This window comes from Bactrocera dorsalis, chromosome 5 (assembly GCF_023373825.1).
Source record: "Bactrocera dorsalis isolate Fly_Bdor chromosome 5, ASM2337382v1, whole genome shotgun sequence".
Taxonomy (NCBI): Eukaryota; Metazoa; Arthropoda; class Insecta; order Diptera; family Tephritidae; genus Bactrocera; species Bactrocera dorsalis.
The window spans coordinates 45,153,606-45,180,331 of NC_064307.1; the positions used below are offsets into that span (position 1 = coordinate 45,153,606).

The 26,726-nt window shown below is 38.3% G+C and overlaps 4 protein-coding genes across 6 annotated transcripts; 3 read left to right on the plus strand and 1 right to left on the minus strand.

The window, feature by feature from the left end:
• Window positions 1-2,193: 2,193 nt before the first annotated feature.
• Window positions 2,194-15,483, minus strand: LOC105223597 (uncharacterized). 3 transcript variants are annotated; one of them, XM_049457277.1, is made up of 5 exons: window positions 15,332-15,483; window positions 15,053-15,173; window positions 14,319-14,973; window positions 13,827-14,057; window positions 2,194-2,434 (listed from the first exon to the last, which is right to left on the minus strand). In XM_049457277.1, the coding sequence occupies exons 1-5, from the start codon at window positions 15,344-15,346 to the stop codon at window positions 2,305-2,307; spliced, it is 1,152 nt and encodes a 383-aa protein (XP_049313234.1). In that variant the 5' UTR covers window positions 15,347-15,483; the 3' UTR covers window positions 2,194-2,304. The 3 variants fall into 3 exon arrangements, with proteins under 3 accessions (XP_049313234.1, XP_049313232.1, XP_049313233.1); XM_049457275.1 differs by having other exon boundaries at window positions 13,827-14,973; XM_049457276.1 differs by lacking the exon at window positions 2,194-2,434 and adding an exon at window positions 13,512-13,751 and having other exon boundaries at window positions 13,827-14,973.
• On the plus strand, window positions 6,199-6,910 carry LOC125778628 (uncharacterized). Its single transcript, XM_049457279.1, has 2 exons — window positions 6,199-6,297; window positions 6,377-6,910. The coding sequence occupies exons 1-2, from the start codon at window positions 6,268-6,270 to the stop codon at window positions 6,815-6,817; spliced, it is 471 nt and encodes a 156-aa protein (XP_049313236.1). The 5' UTR covers window positions 6,199-6,267; the 3' UTR covers window positions 6,818-6,910.
• Window positions 15,484-18,378: 2,895 nt separating the features above from the next.
• On the plus strand, window positions 18,379-19,161 carry LOC125778627 (uncharacterized). Its single transcript, XM_049457278.1, has 2 exons — window positions 18,379-18,533; window positions 18,615-19,161. Exons 1-2 carry the CDS (start codon window positions 18,504-18,506, stop codon window positions 19,053-19,055), a joined length of 471 nt encoding a protein of 156 aa, XP_049313235.1. The 5' UTR covers window positions 18,379-18,503; the 3' UTR covers window positions 19,056-19,161.
• Window positions 19,162-23,085: 3,924 nt separating this feature from the next.
• LOC105223598 (uncharacterized) lies at window positions 23,086-23,824 on the plus strand. Its single transcript, XM_011201352.4, has 2 exons — window positions 23,086-23,245; window positions 23,330-23,824. Exons 1-2 carry the CDS (start codon window positions 23,219-23,221, stop codon window positions 23,738-23,740), a joined length of 438 nt encoding a protein of 145 aa, XP_011199654.2. The 5' UTR covers window positions 23,086-23,218; the 3' UTR covers window positions 23,741-23,824.
• The last annotated feature ends 2,902 nt before the right edge of the window (window positions 23,825-26,726 follow it).

Here is a 26,726-nt window from a genome sequence, read left to right on the forward strand (position 1 = left end):
TGTCTGCATATATACGAACTAGTCCCTCAGTTTTTAAGATATCGTTTGCAAACGTCATTTTCTCTTCAAGAAGCTGCTCCTTTGTCGGAACTGTCGATATAGGACCACTATAACATATAGCTACCATACAAATTGAACGATCGGAATCAAGTTCTTGTATGGAAAACTTTCACATTTGACAATGTATCTTCACGAAATTTGGTATGAGTTATTCTTTATAGGAATAATGTAATCTCTGAAGAAATTGTTCAGATCGGATTACTATAGCATATAGCTGCCATACAAACCAAACGATCGGAATCAAATGCTTGCATGGGAAACTTCCTCATTTGACGTGGTATCTTCACGAAATTTGGCATGGATTACTCCTTAAGGTAATAACAAAATTTCCGAAGAAATTAATCAGATCGGTTAATTATATGTAGCTTCCACACAAACTGAACAGATAGTTACTAACAGAAATGCACATGTGAAGGGTATTTAGATTCGGTGCAACCGAAGTTAACGTTTTTTCTTGTTCTATCTAATTTCGTGGTTGTTACCGGGTTAAGCCAATTGAGTTGTTTTGGTGAACGACATTGAAGATAATTTGTTGTTGTTCAATTTCAACTAAGATAAAGCGTAAGAAATCCAACATGTTTTGAGGATTAAATTAATGTAGCATATCTGTACTAATGGCGCAAGTGCCTAATTTTGGATTAGATCAGAAATTTTGCTATCAATCTGAGATATGAACACATCTAATTGGGTTCAAACATGCCACGTCCAGGACGGCCATCACCATTAAATGATTAACAACACGTCAATAAAATAAAGAAATTGGTACTGAGAATTGACGACTAACAATCAGAGATCTTACTGACATCGTTGGAACATCGAAAGGTTCAGTGAAAACCATTTTGAAAGACCGAAGAAATGTGAAAGCACGAAATGTCATGAAATGTATTATTACTGACAATGAGTCTAGGATCTATACTTATGACCCGGGGACAGACGATCAGTGGAATAAATATACTGGCAAAGGTGAGCCGAAGCCGAAACAAACAGATCAAAAATCAATTTTATGTTGAAAGTTTTCTTCGATTATCGGGGTGTGGTGCACTCCGAATTCTTTTCGAATAGCCTAACTGTCAACAAGGAACACTATTTGAGTGTTATGCGTCGTAGAAACGTTTTCATAGTTTTCGGGCCGGAATTATGGGCCGACAACTCTTGGTTTTTGCAATAATGAACAGTCGCATACTGCTTCGATTCTTCGTGAGGTTTTCGCCAATTTTTCAACCCAGCAATTCAGCAAACTCAAACGGCCGGTCCGGGGAGACCGTCTTGAGTCAATTGAAGACACTAAAATGAATCGATATATAGAAGGCTATTCCGGAAGTTGACTTTAACAACTGTTTCAAGGATTGGAAAAGACGTTGGTGCAAATATATTGGCGTCAAAAGGGAATTGCTTTAAAGCGGAATAAATTATGAAGAAAGTATGAATAAAGTATTTAGAAAGTTTTACCATTTTATATAAGGTCTCTGATATCACCTTGCGGGTAACTCATAATTGAATAGCAAAAAGGCTTTTACTTTTTATTAACCTTATAGGGACAAGTCTAATCATAATTTTTCGCCATTGCATTTATAAATCAAAATTTAGCGCTTTGGAGAGCATCATGCTTCAAAATAGTATTTGCAATAGTCGGTTTTTTGGGTTTAAAAATTACTGCTCACTCACTTACTTAATACAATAATTTTGGAATTATTTCTGCAGCTTTTGTTTTTCAATGTCTGTTGGTCACTCTAGCTGAGCTGTAATACGTCTCTACTAATATTGTCGTAGGTTCAAGAGATAGAGTTAATTTATTTACAGTTATCTAGGTCAATATTTGGATTTGGACTTGCTGTTTGATAACTGCGCTTTTTTTAGAAGGGATTGTTAGCGAGGTACTCGTTTCTCTCTAAATGATTTTGAATTCCGTAAAGTCCAGTAGATAAAAGACCTAAGGCAGTAAGATATGTTCAGCAAATGGACTTAAATTGTATTATGTTGTCAACTTTATTATTGAGCTGTTCAGTAGAAGAGACCGAAATCCATTTCGTCAGCTTCTGCTAACTTCGACTTCTAATTTTTAGCTTCGTCCTAGGTGCTCTGGTCATACTCTACTTGGTTACAATTAAACATTGGCAATTAAAAGATGACAAGCACATTTCTATACTTTGTATTTATTTACAAACGATCAATTTTCTTATTAATTACACTTTCTACATGCGGACCTTTTCCTTTGAAAGCTTTATATTGTTTGAATATTTATAACTATGTAGTACAACCAGTTGGCAGAGCAGCTTGGCATTCAATTGTACTTGAATTAAAGTATGTGGAGCCAGGGCAAGTCATCAGAATACCAACCAAACTACCACTTGTACGAACACTGCAGTAGATATAACTGAAAGTATAATATATTAAAATTTTATCAGATTATATATTTTTTGATATCGTTGAAGAATGCGGTGGGCACACTTACGTTCGACATGTGGCGTCGTTCGGATTCGGGTAGCGACCTACTGCAGTTTGACTACCACACACAGTTTCTTCCACACTTGCAGTCGTGCCTGCACTGGAACTACTCTCAGTTGTGGCTGTTTGTGTACTGGTCGTCTCAGTTGTGACCGTTGTGGGCGTGACAGTTGTGGCATCCGGAGATGTAATATCGCACATATCCGCAATATTTGTCAAACACTGACTGGCGCAAGGACTGACACCATCATTCGCACGCGAAGTTAAGCAAACTTCATCGCTGGGACAGGTGGCAGTTATGCTTGATGGCTCTTCACCTAGACACATGACAAACGTGGTGTGACTGGTGCATGCGTAACTGCCATCTGCAACACCAGTGCAGAGTCCACATTGTTCTGTGTTGCCACAATCGGCTTGAATACTTGTACTGCTCGCGGAATCGAGACAAATCGCACCCAAATTGGTGCAAACTTGACCGGCATTCGGGCAGGAATATATGGCACCCTGTGCTACGTCTGCATAAAAATTAGTGGTTGATTAAAATAACTGTATTTTTTGTAAAACAAAATACAAAAACTAGCGCCGTTTACTTACTGCTAAAGCATAGTTGAAAGGTGGTGTTTGTTATGCAGGCAGCGCCGTTGTCATTGCAAACATTGCACTCGCCGTTGCACAAGCGCGCCGACAGCAAAGCGGTTAGTATTATGGTCGTGAACTGTTGGGAGAAATGGTGTGTTAATTAAATTTTTAAAAATTTTGTTCTATAATTTTTTTATAAATTGTTTAATTGTTTTGTATAATTTTATAATTTTTTTTATTTTTTTCCTAATATTTTACGAATTCTTTGTCATCTTCTTACGCTAAATTTCCACATTTTGTTATAACTCGCAATCTCTAGTATCTCTTGTGTCTGTCTACTGTAGTGTTTTACAACTAAACTCTTCATAACGGTTGCTGTGGGTTTTATATTTTTCCGGTTGTTGTGTTTTCAGCTGACATAATTTATATTCTATCACTTTGTAAACTAGATTACGCTTAAGTACATACGAATGCATATTTGCGTAGTTTAAATCTTAATGTGTGTGTGTGTGGCGCTAATTAGACAACTTCAAGGAAAATGTACTTATGTATTAACAAATAAACCGCGTTTAACGATAGAAGGTTAAATGGCAATGAAAGTAGCTCTCTGTCGTTTGTGATCTATGATTTTTAAATTTCATTTGAGTCAATAAAATGATGATTTGGATGAGTTCTATCTTCCAAACATCTACTTTAAGCCACTTTCGAGAAGACCCTTAGTTCCTTCAAGAAGCTCTCAGCTTACCTAATGGGGATACAACAATTTTTAGGCACATTTCAATATCTTTATTTCTTCAAAATTTAGAAATTTAACCTCTATATAATTTGTATTTAACTGTCCCTGAAAACTCTTTAAACTTACATAAATAAAATAAAATTTGTAGGGTAGTTACATAATACCCTACAAATTGTATCACTATTTTATTAATAAATTATTTGTTATATGAAAACTTTTGCGATCACAAACATGAAAAAGTTTGGTGTTGGGTAGCACACTAACATTTTACAATCTTATAACCTCTGTCGAATACTCTACGCCACACAAGCTATTGCGTCAACCATTTTGTTGGTAAAGTAAACGCTTAAAAATACTTTTCAATGGTTCCGTGGCCATGATTTGATAAGAAAGGCAATTCTTCTTGAAACCAGACCCAGTTTCTTGTCTTGTCATAACAGTATATACTGATTCAAATTCATGCAGTAGAAAGGGAGTTTGTAGCGAGCTAAGTTTAAAGACTCATTTGACATATGAGGCGAATTTTTGTAAATTTTCTTCTTACCCCTCACCGTGTACTAATGACTAGCTGACTGTACGAAAAGATAATCCCAATAAGAAGCCGAATTTATGTTTTTTTATAACACCAATATTGGCTTCCAAAGGCAAAGTGTTTAAAATTTTCTTCCAATATTGTGCTAAACGAGTATATTTATCATCTACAATCAAAATCTACTGGAGAAAACACCTATACAGCTAACCATCAAACATAGACGATCCTACAAAAACCCACGAATATGAAAAGTTTCTAATATTAAATTTACAAACTGCCACTATTTGTTCGTTGATTGTTTGTTTCTATATCTAGTCTCCATTTGAAAGCGAGCTAGAGTGAGAAGGCGAAATATCGCCTCCGCAGGGTTGTGTGCTGAGTCCTGTCCGGTCCCTTAATTGGGAAGCTGTCGCAGCCCAGTTGGTTGATGTCCTCGTTAGAGTAAAGGCTGACATCACCGCCGTCCAAGAAATGCTATGGACGAGACAAAAACTGAGGCGAGTAAGTTCTTGTGGCATTTACTGCAGTGGCCATATAAAGGAGCGTAAATTTTGTGTGGGATTCGTGGTGGGAGAGAGACTCCGTCGCCGGGTACTGCCATTCACCCCGGTGGATGAACGTCTAGCCACAATTCGCATCAAAGCGAAGTTCGTCAACTTATCCCTGATTTGCATCGACGGCCCGATGACGAAGGACGCTGTAAATAAAGATACTTTCCATGAGCGCTTGGAGCACACTTAAGAGAGCTGCCCCCGCCACGATGCCAAAATCGTGCTTGGCGACTTAAACGCCAGGGTGGACAAAGAAGGTATTGTTGATGAAACAGTCGGTAAAATCAGCTTCCACGAGGAAACATCCCCTAAGGGGTTGAGGCTGATCGACTTGGCCGGAGATCGAAATATGGTTATCTGTAGTACGAGATTCCAACAGAAGAAAATACATCAAGCTACCTGGCTGTCTCCGGATCGAAAAGCCACCAACCAGATCGATCATGTTGTGATAGACGGAAGACACGTCTCCAGTGTTTTAGAAGTGCGTACATGAGGTCCTACATTGATTTGAACAATTATCTTGTTGCAGCCAAGAGACGCACCCTCTTCTGTGCAGCAAAAAACGCACGTCAACAAACGCAAGGAAGGTTTGACGTCAAAAAGCTGCAATCACAACAGACAGCCGAACGATTTTCTACTCGAGAGGTCTAAATGTGTGAGTATGAAGAGCGTGACAAGCTGGCCGATAGGGGTAATGCTCGAAAATTCTACGAAAAAATGAGGTGACTAATAGAAGGTTTCAAGACAGGAGCATACTCAATCCAATTGAGAAGTGCTGGAATTGTATGGGCAAAAAGATAAGAGAAAAGCGTCCAAAAAGTCTAAAAGAAATGGACAAAATATTGAAGCTAATTCCTAACCTAACTTAGCTTAAGAAGCACAACTTTGTCATTGGGATATCAAAGCTCAGACTTAAAAGGATAGGCGCTAGGTTTTACGAATCCAAAGTGAGTCCTATGTAACGACTTAAACTTAGAATTGGTCGACGAGAGAGTGAAAATAATGGAGTCTGAAAAGGAGCATTGTAAATTACTTTAATTAGTTCTCAGTTCGCATAGTTAACTGGACTTGTGACACAAATTAACATATTTCCCGTTTCTTTTCTAACTTTGTCTTGACTAAGATTCACAAAATAGCGGAACTTTACGAAGCAGACAAACGTATCACCACAGCTATCTCGTTTAAACAAAATTCGTAAGAAAGTGTGCGTATTTCTGATTTATATGATTTTTATTTACATTTGGTGTGTGTTATCATTCCCCAACGGTGTTTGGCTACAGAGTAGCGATATAAAAACCTGATAGAGTAATTAAAACAAATTTAGTCTTAACGGGGAGAGAAAGACACACGGTATTCTAATTAAAATGAAGTCCAACACACAAAGTTCTATTTCAGTAAGAAAATCGACGATGGCAATATGTAAAAATATACTCAATAAATTAAGTTTTTTTCTAAATATTTTTCCCCGATTAGTTGATTCTCTTAGCGACAGTGAGTTTGCTGGTGCAACATACGACAGCGACTTGCGGAGTTTGCGGCAGCAATGGCATCGCCTGCATCAGCGAGACCCAATTCAATATTTGTTTCAACAACCAACCCGACAACACCACTGCCCACGAATGTCCCAACGGTGGCACCTGTACGAGTCTGCTGATGAAATGTTCGGACGCAGCTAACGCACCAGCTGATTGCACTCCGACCACTGACATGACTTGTGGCTGTGCCGCAGACAGCCCCACGTTTGTTTGCACCAGTCGCACTACCTTTGCTCAATGCAATGGCGCGACAGTCGTCACAACGGGCACGTGTCCGACCGGTTTAACATGCGCGGCACAGAGAGGTGGGGATATTTGTGTAGATGCATGTTATTTAGACGGTGAAATTGAGTGTGATCTTGATGCTCCTGCGAGTTAAATACATCCACCTTCGAGTTGAGAATTGCTTATACTTGTCTAGGCTAAAATTGTTTTTTGTATGAATAAAGAGAAAATTAAAATATACGATAAATTTAGTTAAATAAATTTTTCTATAATTGTGAAAATGGACTAGTGTTAGTCACCCAAAAACCTTCTCATCTGCGGTGCGGGTGTGAGAGAGAGACTTAAATTTACGAGCCGACTCGTTTCCTGTGTGGGATTGACAGAAAGATACGCATTTTTTATTATTCGAACGAAAAGTTAACATAACGTAAGTTCCGAGATTTGATTTAGTCATAAACGGCTCTATGCCCCACTCACAGTATTCACTATACGCAGTGGCAGATTAAGAGGGCTAAATGGGAGATAGAGAGATTCAAAAGCCCTGTGTATAATGACAACGTCGTGCGACGTTCAACGTTCGAAGCTCAAAGGTGAACTTGATCACTGACAGTGCCATTTGGGGCAGAAGCAAAAGTCAAAAAACAACAAGTTGCCGTCTACTGCATTGGAAACGTTGACGAACTGCGATGTAGACCAACACCCCACAATTCATAGTTTTCTTCGCATATTCTGCACACTTCCTGCGACGAATGCCAGCTCTGAACGCTCTTTTACGTGGCTGAGGACGAACATGCCACATTGGTTGGCCTGACGTTCGGCACACGCATCATAACTACAGTACGATATTATAAAGTATGTGCGCGAAAAAAATTGGTCGAACGTATAACGTTATAAAACTTATATTTATTATTCAATTTCGGAAATATTTATACAAGTTATTGTTTATATAAATATTTCTACTAATTCAAGATATAATATTCAGAATATTTTTTATAAGCGAATAATCGTAATTCAGACTTAACATCCTTCATAAGCGCTTGCACACAATCCTTATTGAAGCTTTTAGTGACGCTTTGCCACTTATTCCTAAATTGCCTCTCATTTTTCACTATATGTTGCATCTTTAACAGTTTTGCTTTAATAATGGCCCAATAAGTCTCAATCGGCCTGAGCTCTGGGCAATTCAGAGGGTTTACCTCCTTGGGAACAACAACCACTCTATTGCCTCGGTACCACTTTAAAGCGGTTTTTCCGTAATGACATATCGCAAGATCAAACCAAAAAAGTACTGGATCCTTATGAAGCTTAATTAAAGGTAAAAGACGTTTCTGTGAGCACTCTTCTTCTTCTTCTTTACTGGAGTAGACACCGCTTACGTGATTATAGTTGAGTCAACAACAGCGCGCCAGTCGTTTCTTCTCTTCGCTACGCGGCGCCAATTGGATATTCCAAGCGAAGCGAAGTCCTTCTCCACTTGGTCCTTCAAACGGAGTGGAGGTCTTCCTCTTCCTCTGCTTCCCGCGGCGGGTACAGCGTCGAATAATTTCAGAGCTGGAGTGTTTTCATCCATCCGTACAACATGACCTAGCCAGCGTAGCCGCTGTCTTTTAATTCGCTGAACTATGTCAATGTCGTCGTATATCTCGTACAGCTTATCGTTCCATCGAATGCGATATTCGCCGTGGCCAACGTGCAAAGGACCATAAATCTTTCGCAGAACTATTCTCTCGAAAACTCGCAACGTCGACTCATCGGTTTTTGTCATCGTCCAAGCCTCTGCACCATATAGCAGGACGGGAATTATGAGCGACTTATGAGCGGCTTTTGTTCGTCGAGAGAGGACTTTACTTTTCAATTGCCTACTTAGTCCGAAGTAGCACCTGTTGGCAAGAGTTATCCTGCGTTGGATTTCTAGGCTGACGTTGTTGGTGGTGTTCACGTTGGTTTCAAGATAGACGAAATTATCTACAACTTCAAAGTTATGACTGTCAACAGTGACGTGGGGGCCAAGACGCGAGTGCGATGACTGTTTGTTTGATGACAGTCATAACTAACAACTATTCGTCTTGCCCTCGTTCACTGCCAGACCCATTTGCGTTGCTTCCTTGTTCAGTCTGCAGAAAGCAGAACTAACGGCGCAGGTGTTGAGGCCGATGATATCAATATCATCGTCAGCGGCGAAGTCGATCAGCCTCAACCCATTTGGGGATGTTTCCTCGTGGAGGCTGAATTTACCGACCATAGTGCCAAAGATACCTTCTTTGCCCATTTTGACATCGTGGCGGGGGCATCTCACATAAGTGCGCTCCAAGCACCCATAAAAGGCATCTTTGGTCACATCGTCCTTCTCTTCCGTCGGGGTGTAGGCGCAAATTAGCGATATGTTCAAGAACCTCGCTTTGATGCGGATTGTGGCTAGACGTTCATTCTCCGGAGTGAATGGTAGTACTCGGGGACGGAGTCTCTCTCCCACCGCGAATGCCACATCAAACTTGCGCTCCTTTATATGGCCACTGTAGTAAATGCCACAAGGACCTACTCGTCTCTGTCCTGTCCCGTCCATCGCATTTCTTGGACGGCGGTGATGTCAGCCTTTATTTTCACGAGGACATCAACCAGCTGGGCAGCGGCACCTTCCCAATTAAGGGACCGGATATTCCAGGTGCATGCCCTCAAATCATAGTCCTTAATTCGTTTGGCATGGTCGTCATCAAAAGGGAGGTCACTCATCCGAGGCTTGTTGTTTCCTTTCATTGGGGTGTTTTTTTACGTGGCGGGTCCCAAACCCAGCGCACAACCCTAAGTAGGGAATATTTCGCCTTCTCACTTAAGCTCGCCTTCAAACGGTCAAAGACCGGAAGTCGTGAGCTGCTTGAGTCATATGTAAAAGAATCGTTTCTGGCCACTCCCAAGTGAATGGCGATCAGAGAACTTTCCTCACTTGCGTGAACTTCTACACATGACTCCATCCTCTGTGAGCACTCATTAATATAAATTTCTTGATTTATTGTTCCATAGCCTATAAAAGGTTCACTTTTAAAGCCACACTGGCAAATGGCCTGCCACACTAAGAATTTTTTTGGAAATTTGTCAAGCTTTTTATTTTTAAATTTATCAGAAACATTTCCCCTTTTGTTTGCTGTGTATAATTGTGGCCCTCGAATTTGGACATACATAATCGACCAAAAATTGCTCTCATCGATCGACGCTTGTGACCGATTATTTGACCAAAAATCACATTTTAACCATTAACCACTCTCCATATTCACCTGATATGGCACCGGCACCTTTTCGGAAAAATGCATTTGCTCATGAAAGGAAAGCGTCATGCAGTCGTAGTGCCATTCAAAAGGCTTTCTCCGGCATACTGACGGCCATACCGGCCAATGAGCTAGAACACTCGTTCGATATGTTTTTGGACCATGCAAAAAGCTGTATTGAAGCAGAAGAAGACTATTTTGAATAAAATAAATTGATTTTGCCGAAAAAAACAATTGTTCTATTTTTTTAAGTCCTGTTTACTTTGTAGCGCTCCATGTAATGTAATATAAGAATTTTAAAATTATGATGAAAGTCTTACTATTTTTTCTCATTGTAGTATATATCTATATATATAAAAATCAATGCCACTTTCTTTGTAATTTCATCACTCATAAACGGCTGAACCGATTTGGCTGATTTTTTTTGTTGTATTTGTTATTATTAGGACAAGGTTCTTATGTAAGAAAAAATTACGAAAGTTGCCGGAAACCCCTAAAAACAGCCCTTTTCTTTTTCCCATACAAACGTTTTATTTTGTATATACATACATACATACATATGTAAGTAAAAATGATTGTTCGTTTGTTAGTAACGCTAACGCTCGAGAACGGCGAAACCAATCTTCATGAAATCAGGAGTTGTTCGCTGTGGATCTGGAAAGGGTTAGATATAAAAAAACCATATACTTTTCATAAGGAAAAGTCGAAAAATTGGAAATTTCCAAAAAGTGACTTTTCATACACTTCTTTTTTGTTTTGTTTTTCAATATTTTGATTTGTAAATTATTTGAATCGTTCAATTTCGGTCGCTTACTTTTTTATTCCGGAAAAATTATTGAAAATTATTCAGTGAAAACTTTATGTGTGTTTCAAACGAAGTGATCAATTACAGATTGAAATTTGTTACGAAGCAACGAAGACATCGCGCTAATATCGGTCGGCGTTCTTTTTGCCATCAACGTATGGCAGTTCAAGACACAAGAACTTCATGAGACTCCCACGATGCGATGACATATGTGTGGAATTATGGATCGCTGTCAATCAGCAAGCGATCATCACGATAATACAGCAAGACTTTTCAAACAACAGCTACGGTGTTTGATGAACTTTATCTTGAAGCAACGTATGTATATACAAGTATGGTGCAGTCAGATGCTGGATGTACTCTGTTGAGTTGCAAAAAAGAGGTTTGCCCCAGGCACACATTTTTTTTTGAATGGTGGATGGTGGTTACACTAGATCAAATTGATGAAATCATTTCTGCCGAAATTCCTCATGCAGAGAAAGATCCATTATTCTACGAAGCGATGAAAACCAATATGGTGCATGGACCTTGCAGACATCCCACTTGCAATAAATGCACGAAACACTATCCACGTGCTTTTCTTTCGGAAACGCAAACTGGAAATGATGGATATCCACTCTATCGTCGTAGCTCATCAGACGACAATGGCAGGACATTTACCATTCAACTTAGAGTAGTGAATATCGAAGTTGAGAACATATTGATCGTACTATATTCTCCACTGTTGTCTAATTCACATTCAAAACTCATATCAATGTTTAGTATTGCAGTTTGGTGTAATCTATAAAATACGTTTCTAAGTACGTCATCAAAGGAACCAATATGGCGGTTATTGGTCTTGAACGATACGGTCGATACGTGAACTGCAATAAAGCGCTTTGTAGGGTATTTACTTCTGCAATTCATGAACGTTTTTTGACTGTTGTGCGTCTCGCAGTTTATTTGAAGAATGGCTAAAGAGTGTTTTTCAACCCAGAGAATACAGTACAGCCAGCGGAAACACTTCCAATAACATTGACATTTTCCATAATACAATTGCTAAGTATTTGGAATAGAAGAAAAGAACTGCAACCAAATACGCCGTGAAATAGATTATAAATGGTTCAGTAATCAGTCGTTGAGTATGTATTATACCACGTGCATCCCTAAAGACTGATGTCACAACCTTTCCAGCCGCCTTTTCCGTTTTTCCGCGCCTGAAAACCATCACCACCAACTTCATCATGTGCAGTCCACTAGAATGACTGTCGATTGGACTCCAGCGGGAAATGATGGAGCTATATTTCTTTATTTATTGCGATTAGAGAGTACTTAAACACTTCTCAGAATTAGTTGTTTTTGTTGTATTATGAACTTGCGAGCACCTACTTTGCAACTCAACGGTGGATTTCCCTGAGCCCAAATTCAACAGTATTTTTCACAAAAAAACAATGCTTTATTGACACATGAAATGCTTTATGATCGATTTTTTTAAACTAACACAAGTTGCTTCAGAAAAATGCTATATCTCATTAACTAATAGTTATAATCCAACTAATAGAAATCATATAGATGGTAGTAACGGGTGATTTTTTTGAGGTTAGGATTTTCATGCATTAGTATTTGACAGATCACGTGGGATTTCAGACATGGTGTCAAAGAGAAAGATGCTCAGTATGCTTTGACATTTCATCATGAATAGACTTACTAACGAGCAACGCTTGCAAATCATTGAATTTTATTACCAAAATCAGTGTTCGGTTCGAAATGTGTTTTCCGCTTTTTTATCGACAAATTTTGTTCAGCGATGAGGCTCATTTCTGGTTGAATGGCTACGTAAATAAGCAAAATTGCCGCATTTGGGGTGAAGAGCAACCAGAAGCCGTTCAAGAACTGCCCATGCATCCCGAAAAATGCACTGTTTGGTGTGGTTTGTACGCTGGTGGAATCATTGGACCGTATTTTTTCAAAGATGCTGTTGGACGCAACGTTACGGTGAATGGCGATCGCTATCGTTCGATGCTAACAAACTTTTTGTTGCCAAAAATGGAAGAACTGAACTTGGTTGACATGTGGTTTCAACAAGATGGCGCTACATGCCACACAGCTCGCGATTCTATGGCCATTTTGAGGGAAAACTTCGGACAACAATTCATCTCAAGAAATGGACCCGTAAGTTGGCCACCAAGATCATGCGATTTAACGCCTTTAGACTATTTTTTGTGGGGCTACGTCAAGTCTAAAGTCTACAGAAATAAGCCAGCAACTATTCCAGCTTTGGAAGACAACATTTCCGAAGAAATTCGGGCTATTCCGGCCGAAATGCTCGAAAAAGTTGCCCAAAATTGGACTTTCCGAATGGACCACCTAAGACGCAGCCGCGGTCAACATTTAAATGAAATTATCTTCAAAAAGTAAATGTCATGAACCAATCTAACGTTTCAAATAAAGAACCGATGAGATTTTGCAAATTTTATGCGTTTTTTTTTAAAAAAAAGTTATCAAGCTCTTAAAAAATCACCCTTTACTATACAATTTACCCATGAGTTTCGTTATTAGAGAGGTACTCGTTTGTCTCCAAATGACTTTGAATGGCGTAGAGTCCGGTAGATAAAAGTCGTTAGTTATGTTCAAAAAATAAATTCAGATCGTCATTTTTATTGTTACGCTGTTCTGTAGAAGAGACCAAAGCGCATTTCCTCGCTTTCTGCTAACTTTGACTTCTCTTTTTTAGCTACTTCCTAAGTTCTCTGGTCATACTCCACTTGCTTACAATTAAACAGTAGCAATTAAAATATGACAAGCACATTTTTATACTTTGTATTTATTTACAATCGATCAATTTTCTTATTAATTATACTTTCTATATCCGGAGCCTGTCCTCTGAATGGTTTATATTATTTGAATATTTCTATAATTAAGTACAATCCGCTGGCAGAGCAGCTTGACATTGAATTGCACTTGAATTAAAGTATGTTGAGCCAGGGCAAGTCATCAGAATACCAACTAAGCTACCAGTTGGGCGAAAACTGCAGTAGATATAACTGAAAGTATATTAAAAATATTATAAGATTATAAATTCTTCAGATATCGTTAAGGAATGCGGTGAGCAAACTTACGTTCGACATGTGGCGTCGTTCGGATTCGGGTAGCGACCTACTGCAGTTTGACTATTACACACAGTTTCCTCCGCACTTGCAGTCGTCCCTGCACTGGAACTACTCTCAGTTGTGGGAGCGGCAGTTATCGTTGTTGCAGTCGAGGTAGCTTGTGTACTGACCCTCTCAGTTGTGCCTGCACTGGAACTACTCTCAGTTGAGGGGGCGGCAGTTCTCGTTGTTGCAGTCGAGGTTGTTCGTGTACTGGCCGTCTCAGTTGTGCCTGTACTGGAACTACTCTCAGTTGTGGGTGCCGCAGTTATCGTTGTTGCAGTTGAGGTTGTTTGTGTACTGGCCGGCTCAGTCGTGTCTGCACTGGAACTACTCTCAGTTGTGGGTGCGGCAGTTATCGTTGTTGCAGTTGAGGTTGTTTGTGTACTGGCCGTCTCAGTCGTGCCTGCACTGGAACTACTCTCAGTTGTGGGTGCGGCAGTTATCGTTGTTGCAGTTGAGGTTGTTTGTGTACTGGCCGTCTCAGTTGTGCCTGTACTGGAACTACTCTCAGTTGTGGGGGCGGCAGTTATCGTTGTTGGAGTCGAGGTTGTTTGTGTACTGGCCGTCTCAGTTGTGCCTGTAGAGGAACTACTCTCAGTTGTAGGTGCCGCAGTTATCGTTGTTGGAGTCGAGGTTGTTTGTGTACTGACCGTCTCAGTTGTGCCTGTACTGGAACTACTCTCAGTTGTAGGTGCCGAAGTTATCGTTGTTGGAGTCGAGGTTGTTTGTGCACTGGCCGTCTCAGTTGTGACCGTTGTGGGCGTGACAGTTGTAGCATCCGGAGATATAATATCGCACATATCCGCAATATTTGTCAAACACTGACTGGCGCAAGGACTGACTCCATCATTCGCACGGGAAGTTAAGCAAACTTCATCGCTGGGACAGGTGGCAGTTATGCTTGATGGCTCTTCACCTAGACACATGACAAACGTGGTGTGACTGGTGCATGCGTAACTGCCATCTGCAACACCAGTGCAGAGTCCACATTGTTCTGTGTTGCCACAATCGGCTTGAATACTTGTACTGCTTGCGGAATCGAGACAAATCGCACCCAAATTGGTGCAAACTTGGCCGGCATTCGGGCAGGAATATATGGCACCCTGTGCCACGTCTGCATAAAATTGAGTGGTTGATTAAAATAACTGTACTTTTTGTAAAACAAAAAACAAAAACTAGCGCCGTTTACTTACTGCTAAAGCATAGTTGGAAGGTGGTGTTTGTTATGCAGGCAGCGCCGTTGTCATTGCAAACATTGCACTCGCCGTTGCACAAGCGCGCCGACAGCAAAGCGGTTAGTATTATGGTCGTGAACTGTTGGGAGAAATGGTGTGTTAATTAAATTTTTAAAAATTTTGTTTTATAATTTTTTATTTTATTTTTTTTTTGGTATAGTATTTTTGTTTAATTGTTTTGTATAATTTTTTATATTTTTTTCCTAATATTTTACGAATTCTTTCTCATGTTCTTACGCTAAATTTCCACATTTTGTTATAACTTGCAATCTCTAGTAACTCTTATGTCTCGTCTACTGTAGTAATTTACAACTAAACTCTTCATAGCGGTTGCTGTGGATTTTATATTTTTCCGGTTGTTGTGTTCTCAGCTGACATAATTTATATTCTGGATTACAACTAAAATGCATTCTTATGCACATTTACGTAGTTGCTCGTTTGTATAAACAAATGATTATTTTGATGAGTTCCATCTTTCAAATATCTGCTTTAAACTCTTTTCGAGAAGACTCTTAGTTACTTCAAGAAATTCTGAAGGTAAGTGCTGGGCAGCACACTATGTTTCTACAATTTCATAACCTCTGCCGAATTCTCCACGCCACGCAAGCTATTGCGTCAACCATTTTGTTCGAAAAGAGGACGCTTGAAAATACCTTTCAGTGGTTCCGTGGCCATGACTTGAATGAAATGACAATTCTTCTTGAAAATCACGCCCATTTTCCCGTTGTAAAAGTAATGAGTTTTTTGATGGGGACGCTACATAAGTAAACCGATAGAGGCAGCAAACGACGTCATATTTTTCCCGCTCCTTTCACATTCCTCTTCATATTTACCATTTCGTCATGGAAATATGTACATAAGATCCAACTGAGAGTCGAAATTATTAAAATTTACTATCGAAATTCGGAGTCAGTAGCCTCAACTTTAAAAGCGCTACGTTCAATTTATGGTCGTCACAATCGTCCTGTTAGATCAACAATTAAGCATCCAGTGGAAAATTTGAATCCACAAGAACAGTATGAAATGCTCCAGTGCCTGTGAGGCAAAGAAATGATCGTAGTGTCGAGAATATTGCTGCCATTAGCGCATAAATTGAGGAAGACCTTTTTTTGCGAAGAGATCTTGGCCTACATCCTGACAACATCTAATTGATGCGACAACTGAAGTCGCTTGACCATCAGAATCTTCGTTTTGAATTGCGCTGAGCAACAACTTGAAAATGATCCAGATTTTCATAGAAAAATCATCTTCTGCGATAAGGCTCAATACACTGTTTTTTGTTTGTTTGTTTCAATAGTTTACCTTTATTTCGGAAACCATTCGTCTCCGTATGTAACGTGAGAGCAGTTTTTGGAAGCTGTGTTTTACCCACCGTAAAGCATTCATCCTATTTAATAGTGTGGGGGATATAACCAAATTTGGTGTTGGGCAGCTTATTATTCTCTAAGAATCTGTGAATGCCCAAAAATACTTACTCGCAGAGTTAATTTTCAGGATGATTCTGCCCTCGCCATAGAACCGAAACGGTAGCTAAAGCATAAAAATATTGAAATTTTTCAATAATTCGTTACAAACACTTACAGTTTGTAAATCAGATATATTTTAACGAAATTTAGTCGCTCACGTGGCCAATCCAATTGAGAACTGCGGGCATTACAAAATTTATTAAAGCTGTGTGAAATGAAGAATGCTTGCATTTTTCACTAAAACATGAGATAAACCTTAAGTTTAATATATGAAAATGTTTTAAACGTGATGTAAATAAAAGTGGTTGACTCTCGGAAAACACCGTCTAACTTAAGATAACATTAATATCGGTATTCTGCTTGAGACGATTGTCTCATGTCTCTAATTGTCACAATCTTCATTTAGTGACTCTGTTAGTCAGGAGTCTCATTTTGATATTCTGGCAGATACAGTATTCTACTATACAATATACTACTTTACTGTATCTGCCAGAATACCAAATTGAGACTCCTCACTAACAGAGTCACTAAATGAAGATTGTGACAATTAGAGACATGAGACAATCGTCTCAAGCAGAATACCGATATAAGTTAGTTTTGCGCTGAAATTTGCCACTCATAATGTGCGTGGGTTTCTTTTCGAAGAGTGCACATTACGTAAAAATACTAATGAGGTTTATACAGAGCTGCTCTTTATTAGAACCCACAGGCTTGCCTTCTTGGCGACGTATGTTAGATGCCGACTTGAGAGACTCTAAAAAAATCGGAACGAATTTAACGCTTTTATGTTGGTTCAAACGGAATTAAATAAACTACTAACAACATAATATATACATACATATATGTAAATAAAACCCTGAATTCACCGTACATAAACCAGCCTTTTGTTGGCATTAGCCATCCAACTGTGAACTACCAAAATCTGAGAACCGTTGGAAGGAATTTTAAATAGAAATTCGGCAAGAATGACATTAGATCGCCAAAATAATCACACTTTAAGTCGGTGGATCTTCACACCTAGATTTTTAAATCCACTACGGTAGAAAATCTAAAACCAATAAACGCATCTCGACCCTCTTTTACACATATTGAACAATAAGAACGTACCTAGCATCAGCTTTTAATCGAATGACTTTAGATTCAATTTATTTAGATTCATCAAGAGATCAAGCCAGTTTCTTTCCCTCAGTATTATAGCATCTCCCTAATTGTGGGAGTGCTAACAGGTTTTGAGCTTGAGGATCTTACCGGCTTATAGCTGCAGAAGCTATCCTACATTTTCAAGATAAAACTTTCGGATATGTCTTAGTGATGGTGTGAGTAGAAATTAAATGCCTGAGCAAATCTGTAAAGCTGTCTTTGCTCATAAGATCGAATACAAAATTTCTCTTTTTAAGGCTTAAAAATGGATTTCACATAGTATTTCAAGTTTGATATTTAGATCAGCGTAAAACTGACCTAACCTAATTTAATAAGAAATGAGCAGAACTTCTTCATGGAGATATCAATGTGTCGGTAGGTTTTACGAAGCCATGATAATGACTTATAATTGAAAGTAGTCGACGAGTTATAGCGAAGTTGAGAAGTCTCAGCGAAAAGAGAAAATAATGTTTGACTTATATATGTTACATATATTGGTAGCACTCACAGTTAACTGGACTTGTGATAAAAATTTGCACTTTTCACATATTTTTTAACTTTGCATTGGTTGAGATTCACAACATAACGAAACTTTACGAAGCAGACAAACGCTATCTCGTTTAAATAAAATTTGTGTGAAAGTGTGCGTATTTTCTGATTTATATGATTTTTATTTACATTTGTTGGTGTTATCATTCCCCAACGGTGTTTGGCTACCGAGTAGCGATATAAAAAGCTGGTTGAGCAATTAAAACAAATTTAGTCTTAACTGGGCGAGAAAAACACACGGTATTCTATTTAAAATGAAGTCCAACACACACCTTTCTATTTCGGTAAGAAAAGCGACGACCACAATATGTGCACAATATACTCAATAAATTAAGTTTTTTTTCTAAATATTTTTCTCCGATTAGTTACTCCTCCTTGCGACAGTGAGTTTACTGGTGCAACATACGACAGCGACTTGCGGAGTTTGCGGCAGCAATGGTATCGCCTGCATCAGCGAGACCCAATTCAATATTTGTTTCAACAACCAACCCGACAACACCACTGCCCACGAATGTCCCAACGGTGGCACCTGTACGAGTCTGCTGATGAAATGTTCGGACGCAGCTAACGCACCAGCTGATTGCACTCCGAGCACTGACATCACTTGTGGCTGTGCCGCGGACAGCCCCACGTTTGTTTGCACCAGTCGCACCACCTTTGCTCAATGCAATGGCGCGACAGTCGTCACAACGGGCACGTGTCCGACCGGTTTAACATGCGCGGCACAGAGAGGTGGGGATATTTGTGTAGACGCATGTTATTTAGACGGTGAAATTGAGTGTGATCTTGATGCTCCTGCGAGTTAAATACATTCTTCTTTGAGTTGAGAATTTCTGATACTTGTCTAGGCTTAAATTGTTTATTGTATGAATAAAGAGAAAAGTAAAATACATAATATACTAATTAGTTAAATCAGTTTGTCTATACTTTTTGAATATGGTTAAAGGTGGTGGTGGTGGAATCCTCCCATAAACCTTCTCATATGACGTGTGTGTGTGAATAGAGTGAGAATTAAAATTAACGAACCGACTTGTTTCATGTGTGACAGTGGCAGAAAAATACCCATTTTTAATTATTCTAACGAAACGTTAACATAACGTAAGATCCGAATAGCACTGATATTTCAGGCAATGGAAAGCACGTTGTTGAGTCTTTAAAAGGAACATCGTGGCATAATGAGCTCTTGATTATGGGAATATTTAAACCCTGAGCTAGGTGTGTTAAGTTTGCCACGAAGTTTGTAATCTATAGTTGGAAAAGTTGGATACCCTACAAGTATATAAATATAAACGGCTCTCTGCCCCACGTATAGTGTATTCTATACAGTTTTAGATATATCTATCTGAAATTTTAGACGCACTTCTTCTGTAGAAACCGCTCATTTGTTAATATTGGACCATAGATCCAAATCAATATTATGTCGGAAAACTTTCTTATTTGAAAAACTCTCTTTACGAAATTTTACAAATATTATTACTTAAGTCAATACTGCAAACTCCGAATATATTGTTTAGGTCAGATTATTGTAGCATATGGCTAATATACAAACTGCGTGATCAAAATCAAGATAAAGATCTTGATAAAAAATTATTTTTCTTAATTATGCAACCTTAGTTCGACTCTGTTGTTTATTTTAAACAACATTTAACAACAAATTAGCAAAGCCATTTCCTTTAAATGTAAGTCGTTGGACCTGAGCATCAATTTGTTTCAACGGACTTCAAGATTTTTCGAAGGTCTACGACTTATGATCAACCATTTACAAGACGGCCATCTGCATCACGTGAAGATCAACACGTCAATAAAATGAGGGAATTGGTACTTGATAATTAGCAATTAACAGCAGAGTTTTTACTGGCATCATAGGAATATCGGAAGGATCAATGCAGCCCATTTTAAAAGATCACTTGGTTCAAGAAAAGTGAAATCACGATTGGTTCCAAAATTACTCAAATTTTTTGAGAAGCAGCGTCGCGTTAACGCCTGAGAAACAATGCTTTCTAGCTATTCAGCAAACTCAAATGACCGCCCCGGAGAAAAAGTTTAGAGTCCAAGTAAATCGATACGCGTATTGAAAGATATTCCGAAAATTGACTTTATCAACTGTTTGGAGAGTTGGAAAAAATGTTGGCACAAATGTATTGGGGCTTACTTTGAATTTGAATTTTGAAATTATGAACAAAGTCTACCTTTTTTTGCTTATAGTAATGATATCAGTGTAGTCTTCTAGAAGAAGTTTACAGATCGCGTTCGACGTGTCGTATTCTTGTAACACATGTGTTACCAGCGAACCTTGTTGAAGCTGGCAGTGTACTTCAGTCTAAATTGTATTACTTTATATACGTTTTGGAAATTTACTCCCAAACTTTTTGAGTTATAAATATGTTCTATCAGCCTCCTTATAAGCAGAGTGCGATGATATCTATGCTAACACAAATTCTCGCTACTAAAATGTTGAAAGTATGTTTTTAAGAGTAGGCTACATTTTTTAAATTGTTTTCGAAAATTGTATTAAATATTTTGCAGATATTATTTGATCACTGGCAGGGCTCTAGTTTTTCTTATATTTCTTTGATAATTCAAAATTTTTAGTCCGGGACCCAACTCTGACAGGTCATTTCGATTGACGAATATTTAAATATGTATTATTATCTGATTTATGTGATGTGATAAAGGCCAATGCGATCTCTTTAACTAAAAGCTGAATTATAATATATTGCTAACTAAAACCTGCACTTATATAAAACAATCACATGCGCCAATGGAATCTTTCCTGAAATGTTAACAATTTGTTTTAAAATTCTGTGCTGGCATTAACTTAACTGACCTTCTAACAAAATTCGGGAAGTCATGAAGCCATTCATCCTTGCAAAAGTTTATTAAACTAGCCGGCCAGTTTCTTGACTTCTGTGGCATTTCGGCTATGAGCAATGGAACTGATAACCTTTTTAGTGGTGAACGCATGCGAAAAGCGTGTCTATACAAATATTTGTAAATCTACCTGTTTATTTGCTAATATTTCTGAGAATTCTTTAAACCGTCCTCCACGCATCCCACGCTTTCGCAAATATTTTCTTTATTGTTGGTATTATTTTGAAAGATAAATTTAAATTTAAGTTGAGAAGCTTAAGAGGACCTTGAAAACTATTTGACAATTAACTAGTACACATTACTCATTTTGCACAACTTTTGTTTATGCTAAAAGGCTATAGATGAAAACATGATTGTTCTACCAGCTTTGATGATATAAATCAATCTCCCCTCTTTAATGGATATAACGATCTCACTCTCGAGCTCAGTCAAGTATCTCCGTGGTTTTCTAGATAAGAAAAACTAAGCTTGAGACCGACCAAGTAAAGGAGAAATACGAGGAAAGAAACACATATGGAATTTTCATTCCCAAGTAATAAAGAATGGACCAACGATGAAATCTGTATATTCACTGAGGGATGAAATGGTGAAACAGGAATAGGTACGAGCTTTTTCTGTAGTAATACATGCACGGAATGCAGCTTCAAACTAAATAACAACAATTCGGTATTTCAGGCCGAAATTGTAAGCGGAGCCGAAGCTGACTTTGGCTCTAAACAGCAATGCCATAAACATTCTTGTGAATAACCCAGCGGCAATTAAGACCCTCCAATTAAAATTGCACACGTTGAATCCCACATAATTTGTTTATCACTGAAAAAATGGATTGTGATTTATGAAAGCTTGGCGGTCGCAGTTCGAATACTTTATACAAAATATAGTCGGAATAGAGTTTTAACTTCGTCTTTGACGAGATTGTGACCATTACCAAATACTTGTCTCTCACATTGTACAATATGATGCTCAAAAAATGTTCAAAAGTGTTTTGGTAAATTTTAATTTAAAGTATTTTCAAGTAAGAGTTACCACCTACACGAAAAAGTGTATATTGCTACATGCATGCGAGTTGTTTCAAAAAGCTTTTAAGGGGTAAAAACAGCCTTTTTCAAAAATATTATTCTCTTATAAAAATTTAAATATTTTACTAGAATTTTTTATACTAACAATGAAATTATGACATTTTTGGAAAAAAATATTTTAAACTTGGCCATTGTCTTAAAGAACTGTATCTCAAAGACCTGAGTTGTTCTCGAAAAACTTTGCCAAACCGCGAAAATCGCGTCTAAACACGGCGCACTTAGCCTAGCTAGCCTCGAGCGCACAAGTTCTAAAGGATGTATCTAAGAAATTATTACTCTGATCAACTTCAAAATTTAGGGCAATATACTAGAGATGTTGTAAAAAAATCTGTTTATTAAAAAATCTATTTTTGGAAACTCCTAAACCCATGTAACCCCTTAAAAAAGTGCCATATTCTGTTTTCAAGAGATCGTTTAGTTAAAATTGTTCCATTAACGAGATTAGATAAAAGCTTAATACTCTTAACTTTTTTACAAGACTATTTCAAATTTCTATTTCGACCAAGGACACATACACAACCTTGCGACTTGATTTAAAATGTTATATTTGCCAGTTAATATTTATTTACAACACAAACATTTATTTTTCCAAAGCAGTCTCTTACATTATGGAGTCATCTTTCGTTAGAACACGCTATCGCTAGGAAAGAATAATTAACCATATATTGTGACTATTTTATTTGATATGAAAACACCTAATCCGCTTATCACAGTCAGTTTAGTTGACAAACGGTAGCTGTTTAGCATAAATCTTTTTCATCCCTAAGTATACAGCGAGATAAACCGCCATTTCATAAAATATATTTACAAAATTTGCGTTATTTGTTTTGTTTTCGCTATTTTCTAGCTATTTGAATCAACATTTTTCAAATATGTCTCGTTGTCTTGTCTTATCGTTAGCAACCTTCGTGGTGGAAGACGTAGACGCAACAATCTAGAGGCGGCTATAAAGCTAACGGCGAGAAGACACAGTTCAGTTGAATTTAGTTGTCCCTAACAGTTACAGCGCAGATACAAAAATGATTTCCCCAAAAGTTTGGCTAATGGTTAGTGTATACATATATATATGTATATTATTTATATACAAAAATTCAATTTATTTCGGATTTTTGTTTTTAATTTTTCAATAGAGTTGCCTCCTCGCGACAGCCCTCTTATACTCTCCCGCATCGGCTAAGTGCAACACTTGCAGCGTCAACGGTATAGCTTGTCTCAGCGATAGTTCGTTCCTCATCTGTCATAAAGGTGTACCAGATTCGTCGCAGGTCTTTCAGTGTCCCACGGGAGAGGTGTGCGTCGCCAATTCAACAGAGCGGTGTGTAGCGGGCTCAGTATCCTCAGCAGATTGCGCAGCCGAACAAAATGCTTGTGGCGCCTGTAATGGTAACAAGCTCTTCACCTGTCTCACTCCCACCACCTTTGCGCAATGTAACAGTACTGCGTTGTTACGGAGTGTCGTCGGCAGTTGTCCTAGTGGCCTGACTTGCGATTCTTCACGTCCGGAAATTTGTGTTGTTGGTGGTGCCGAGTGTTCGTCATAAGTGATTTGCTTTAAGTGAGTTATAAGGAAGTTTACATAATGTTTTAGAAATGTTTAATGTGTTAAATAAATGATTGAAATTGAACTGTGGGCGAACGTGGTGTTATATGTTTCTTCATGAAATAAGTCGAGAAGTTTTTAAATAATACTATATGTATATACTATATATGTATACCAGAATATACAACATGTTGCTACAAAGCATAATAGGTTTTGTTCACCTAACGCAAATGTGTGACCCATAAAACTAATCGGGATTGATATTGGGTAATATATATGAAGTTGTCCAATAAGATTGATATGATTGAAATTCAAATGTTTTTTATTTAATGTGAAGTATGTACACTCGATACAATAAAGTTCTGAATATATCATCATTCAAATGGTCTCCACGATATTGATGATCCCAATTTCGAGTAATTTTTCTACGAAATCAAGTCGTATGCCATGGAAAATACCCTCAATATTGACTCCTAAAGCTCGAAGAGAATATGGTTTATTGCCAAAGACCAATGACTTCAAATAATAAAGAAGTTGTCTAATGGTGTTAAAACACAACTTTTTGGAGGTCATTCAATATCCCAATTTCTTGAATTAATCAAATCTTCAAACTTTTCTAGCAATAATTTGGATGTTGCACGTACAGTGTGGCATGTAGCCCCATCTTTTTGGAACCACATGTTGTCAAGATCATAGTTATGGTTGATCATATCAAAGATGAAATTGAGCCTCATCGGGGAAGATGATTTTTTTAATTTCTTATTTTTATGTTGATAATAAAATTTAATAATTTGTAAACATTGTTCTCACATATATCTTTCCACTAGAAGACCCGTCCACGCTGTACTGTGGCTGACATATAGATAATACTACTACCATCTATATGATTGAAAAGAGATTTGCTAAGTTGGAAAGAGATTTGCTAAGTTGGAGAACGGCGAAATGAGCACAGAGGACAATGACGCACTAAAGAAGCGAAAGTTCTGTGCAAAGTGGGTGCCTCGAAAGTTCATAATATAAGAAAACACAACGAATTTCTGATTCTGAGGAGTGTTTGAGTGACCTTTAATCGAAATGAAACCGAATTTTTACGTCGGTGTATGACAATAAAAACATGGCTTCAACGTTTCTAGTGGAATACACATGAGGTTAAGACATCAGTCTTTTGGGATGCACGGATCATAAACCCATGTCTCAACAGCACTGATAATGCCCTCCATGAGCGTGAATTATAAACAAAGAGTTCTGACGAGACGAGCAAGAACGCATTTCATACCCAAAAAATCCATGAAAATCATTCGAACAGACTCGTGTGAGATGTCGAACTCTCTTGCCATTTCTCTAACACTTGCCTGACGATTTTGAAGCATCATATCCTTCACTTCTTTTAATATTTTCAACAGTTGAAGAGGTCGAAGGTCGTCTTCAACGATCTGTCGACCGTCTTTGAATGCTTTTTACCACTCGTAGGCGCTTTTCATAAAACTAAATCACCGTAAGCATTCTCAATGATTCCGTACATGACATTTATTTAGAAATAAAAAAATTTGAGATAAATTCTTTGTTCGATATTTTTATCCATTATTAAAAGCGCAACGCACTACTGAGGTGTACTGACTAAAGCAGCTGCTGTACACAAACTGGTTTGTCAGATCGCGCTCATATTTGGCATAGTAAATAAGGACAGTCTGGCTAACTTAGAAAAACTCATTTTTTTAAATATTTTTTTACCTGAGGAATTTAAGTAGTATTTTCGCGATCTTGGTATAAAACTCGCATCCCTAACACAAACTCCCTTCCGCCTTTTTGGTTTTTTTTTGAATTTCGCTGCTATGTAGAAAGCGTTACAGAGCTCGTAACTAACCTAAGAAACGACGCTATGCATGATTAGTTTGGATATTGCGTCCAACAGCTATAGACATGTAAACATGAAGTTCACTAACGCCGAAATTCGCGCTATTTTAAAATTATCCTTCTTTAAAGGCAAATCCGCTAGAGAAACGTTCCGTGAGATTAATGTTGTTTTGGGGGAAGGTACTCTATCACTTTGAACTGCGGACGATTGGCTTCGACGATTTAGAGCGGCTAAAAACGACACCATGGATAAGCCACCCGGCGGACGACCTGTGACGACGAATACCGATCAAATCATAGAAAATATCGTTTTAGATAGGCATGTGGCATCTCGTGACATCGCCTAGAAGATCGGAGTTAGTCACCAAACCATTTTAAACCATCTGCAGAAGGCTGGATACGCAAAAAAGATTGATGTTTGGGAGCTGCATGATTTGACGCAAAATAACTTCTGGACCAAATCAACGCCTGCGATATGCTACCGAAACGGAACGAACTCGACCCATTTTTGAAGCGAAGGAATCATCCACTATGAGCTGCTTCCATATGGCCAGACGCTTAATTCTACCATCTACTGCGAAAAACTGGACCGCTTGAAGAAGGCGATCTACCAGAAGTGTCCAGAATTGACCAACAGGAAGGGTGTAGTGTTTCACCAGGACAACGCCAGACCACACATTTCGTTGATGGCTCGTCAGAAGTTACCTGTTCCTGTCCATGGCGAACGCCCTTGTTGGTTTAAAGTTGAACTCAAAAGAGGCTTGTAAAAAGTGGTTTTCCCAGTTCTTCGCAAATAAGGAGGGCGACTTCTACGCGGGGGGTATTCTGAAGTTGCCGTCTAGATGGAAACAGAGTAACGAAAGAAACGGCGTATATTTAAACTAAATCCGATCACTGTACACTTTTTATAAAGCATTGAATAAAGAGCAAAAAGGGAGATATTTGATAACTTAATATTTTATTTGGGATTGATTTAAATGTAAATATTTCGGAGGATTAAAATGTAGTAATGAAAGTAAGCAAGACTATAGCACATAATATAACTTAATAATATAGCAAATTGTAGTCATTGGCGGTCTCGTCGAATGTTGAATTAAACATTCAATACAAAGTGGCTATTTCCCTGTCTTTGA

What these genes read in the sequence shown, in the direction of transcription:
- LOC125778627 (XM_049457278.1), top strand. Translation starts at nt 18,504, where the DNA reads ATGAAGTCCAACACACACCTTTCTATTTCG. An exon ending in ACACACACCTTTCTATTTCG is followed by an intron (nt 18,534 to 18,614) that starts GTAAGAAAAGCG and finishes TTCTCCGATTAG; the next exon opens with TTACTCCTCCTTGCGACAGT.
- LOC125778628 (XM_049457279.1), top strand. Translation starts at nt 6,268, where the DNA reads ATGAAGTCCAACACACAAAGTTCTATTTCA. An exon ending in ACACACAAAGTTCTATTTCA is followed by an intron (nt 6,298 to 6,376) that starts GTAAGAAAATCG and finishes TTCCCCGATTAG; the next exon opens with TTGATTCTCTTAGCGACAGT.
- LOC105223597 (XM_049457275.1), bottom strand. An exon ending in CTTCCAACTATGCTTTAGCA is followed by an intron (nt 14,974 to 15,052) that starts GTAAGTAAACGG and finishes AATTTTATGCAG; the next exon opens with ACGTGGCACAGGGTGCCATA. An exon ending in AACGACGCCACATGTCGAAC is followed by an intron (nt 2,435 to 13,826) that starts GTAAGTTTGCTC and finishes TTATACTTTCAG; the next exon opens with TTATATCTACTGCAGTGTTC.
- LOC105223598 (XM_011201352.4), top strand. Translation starts at nt 23,219, where the DNA reads ATGATTTCCCCAAAAGTTTGGCTAATG. An exon ending in CCCCAAAAGTTTGGCTAATG is followed by an intron (nt 23,246 to 23,329) that starts GTTAGTGTATAC and finishes ATTTTTCAATAG; the next exon opens with AGTTGCCTCCTCGCGACAGC.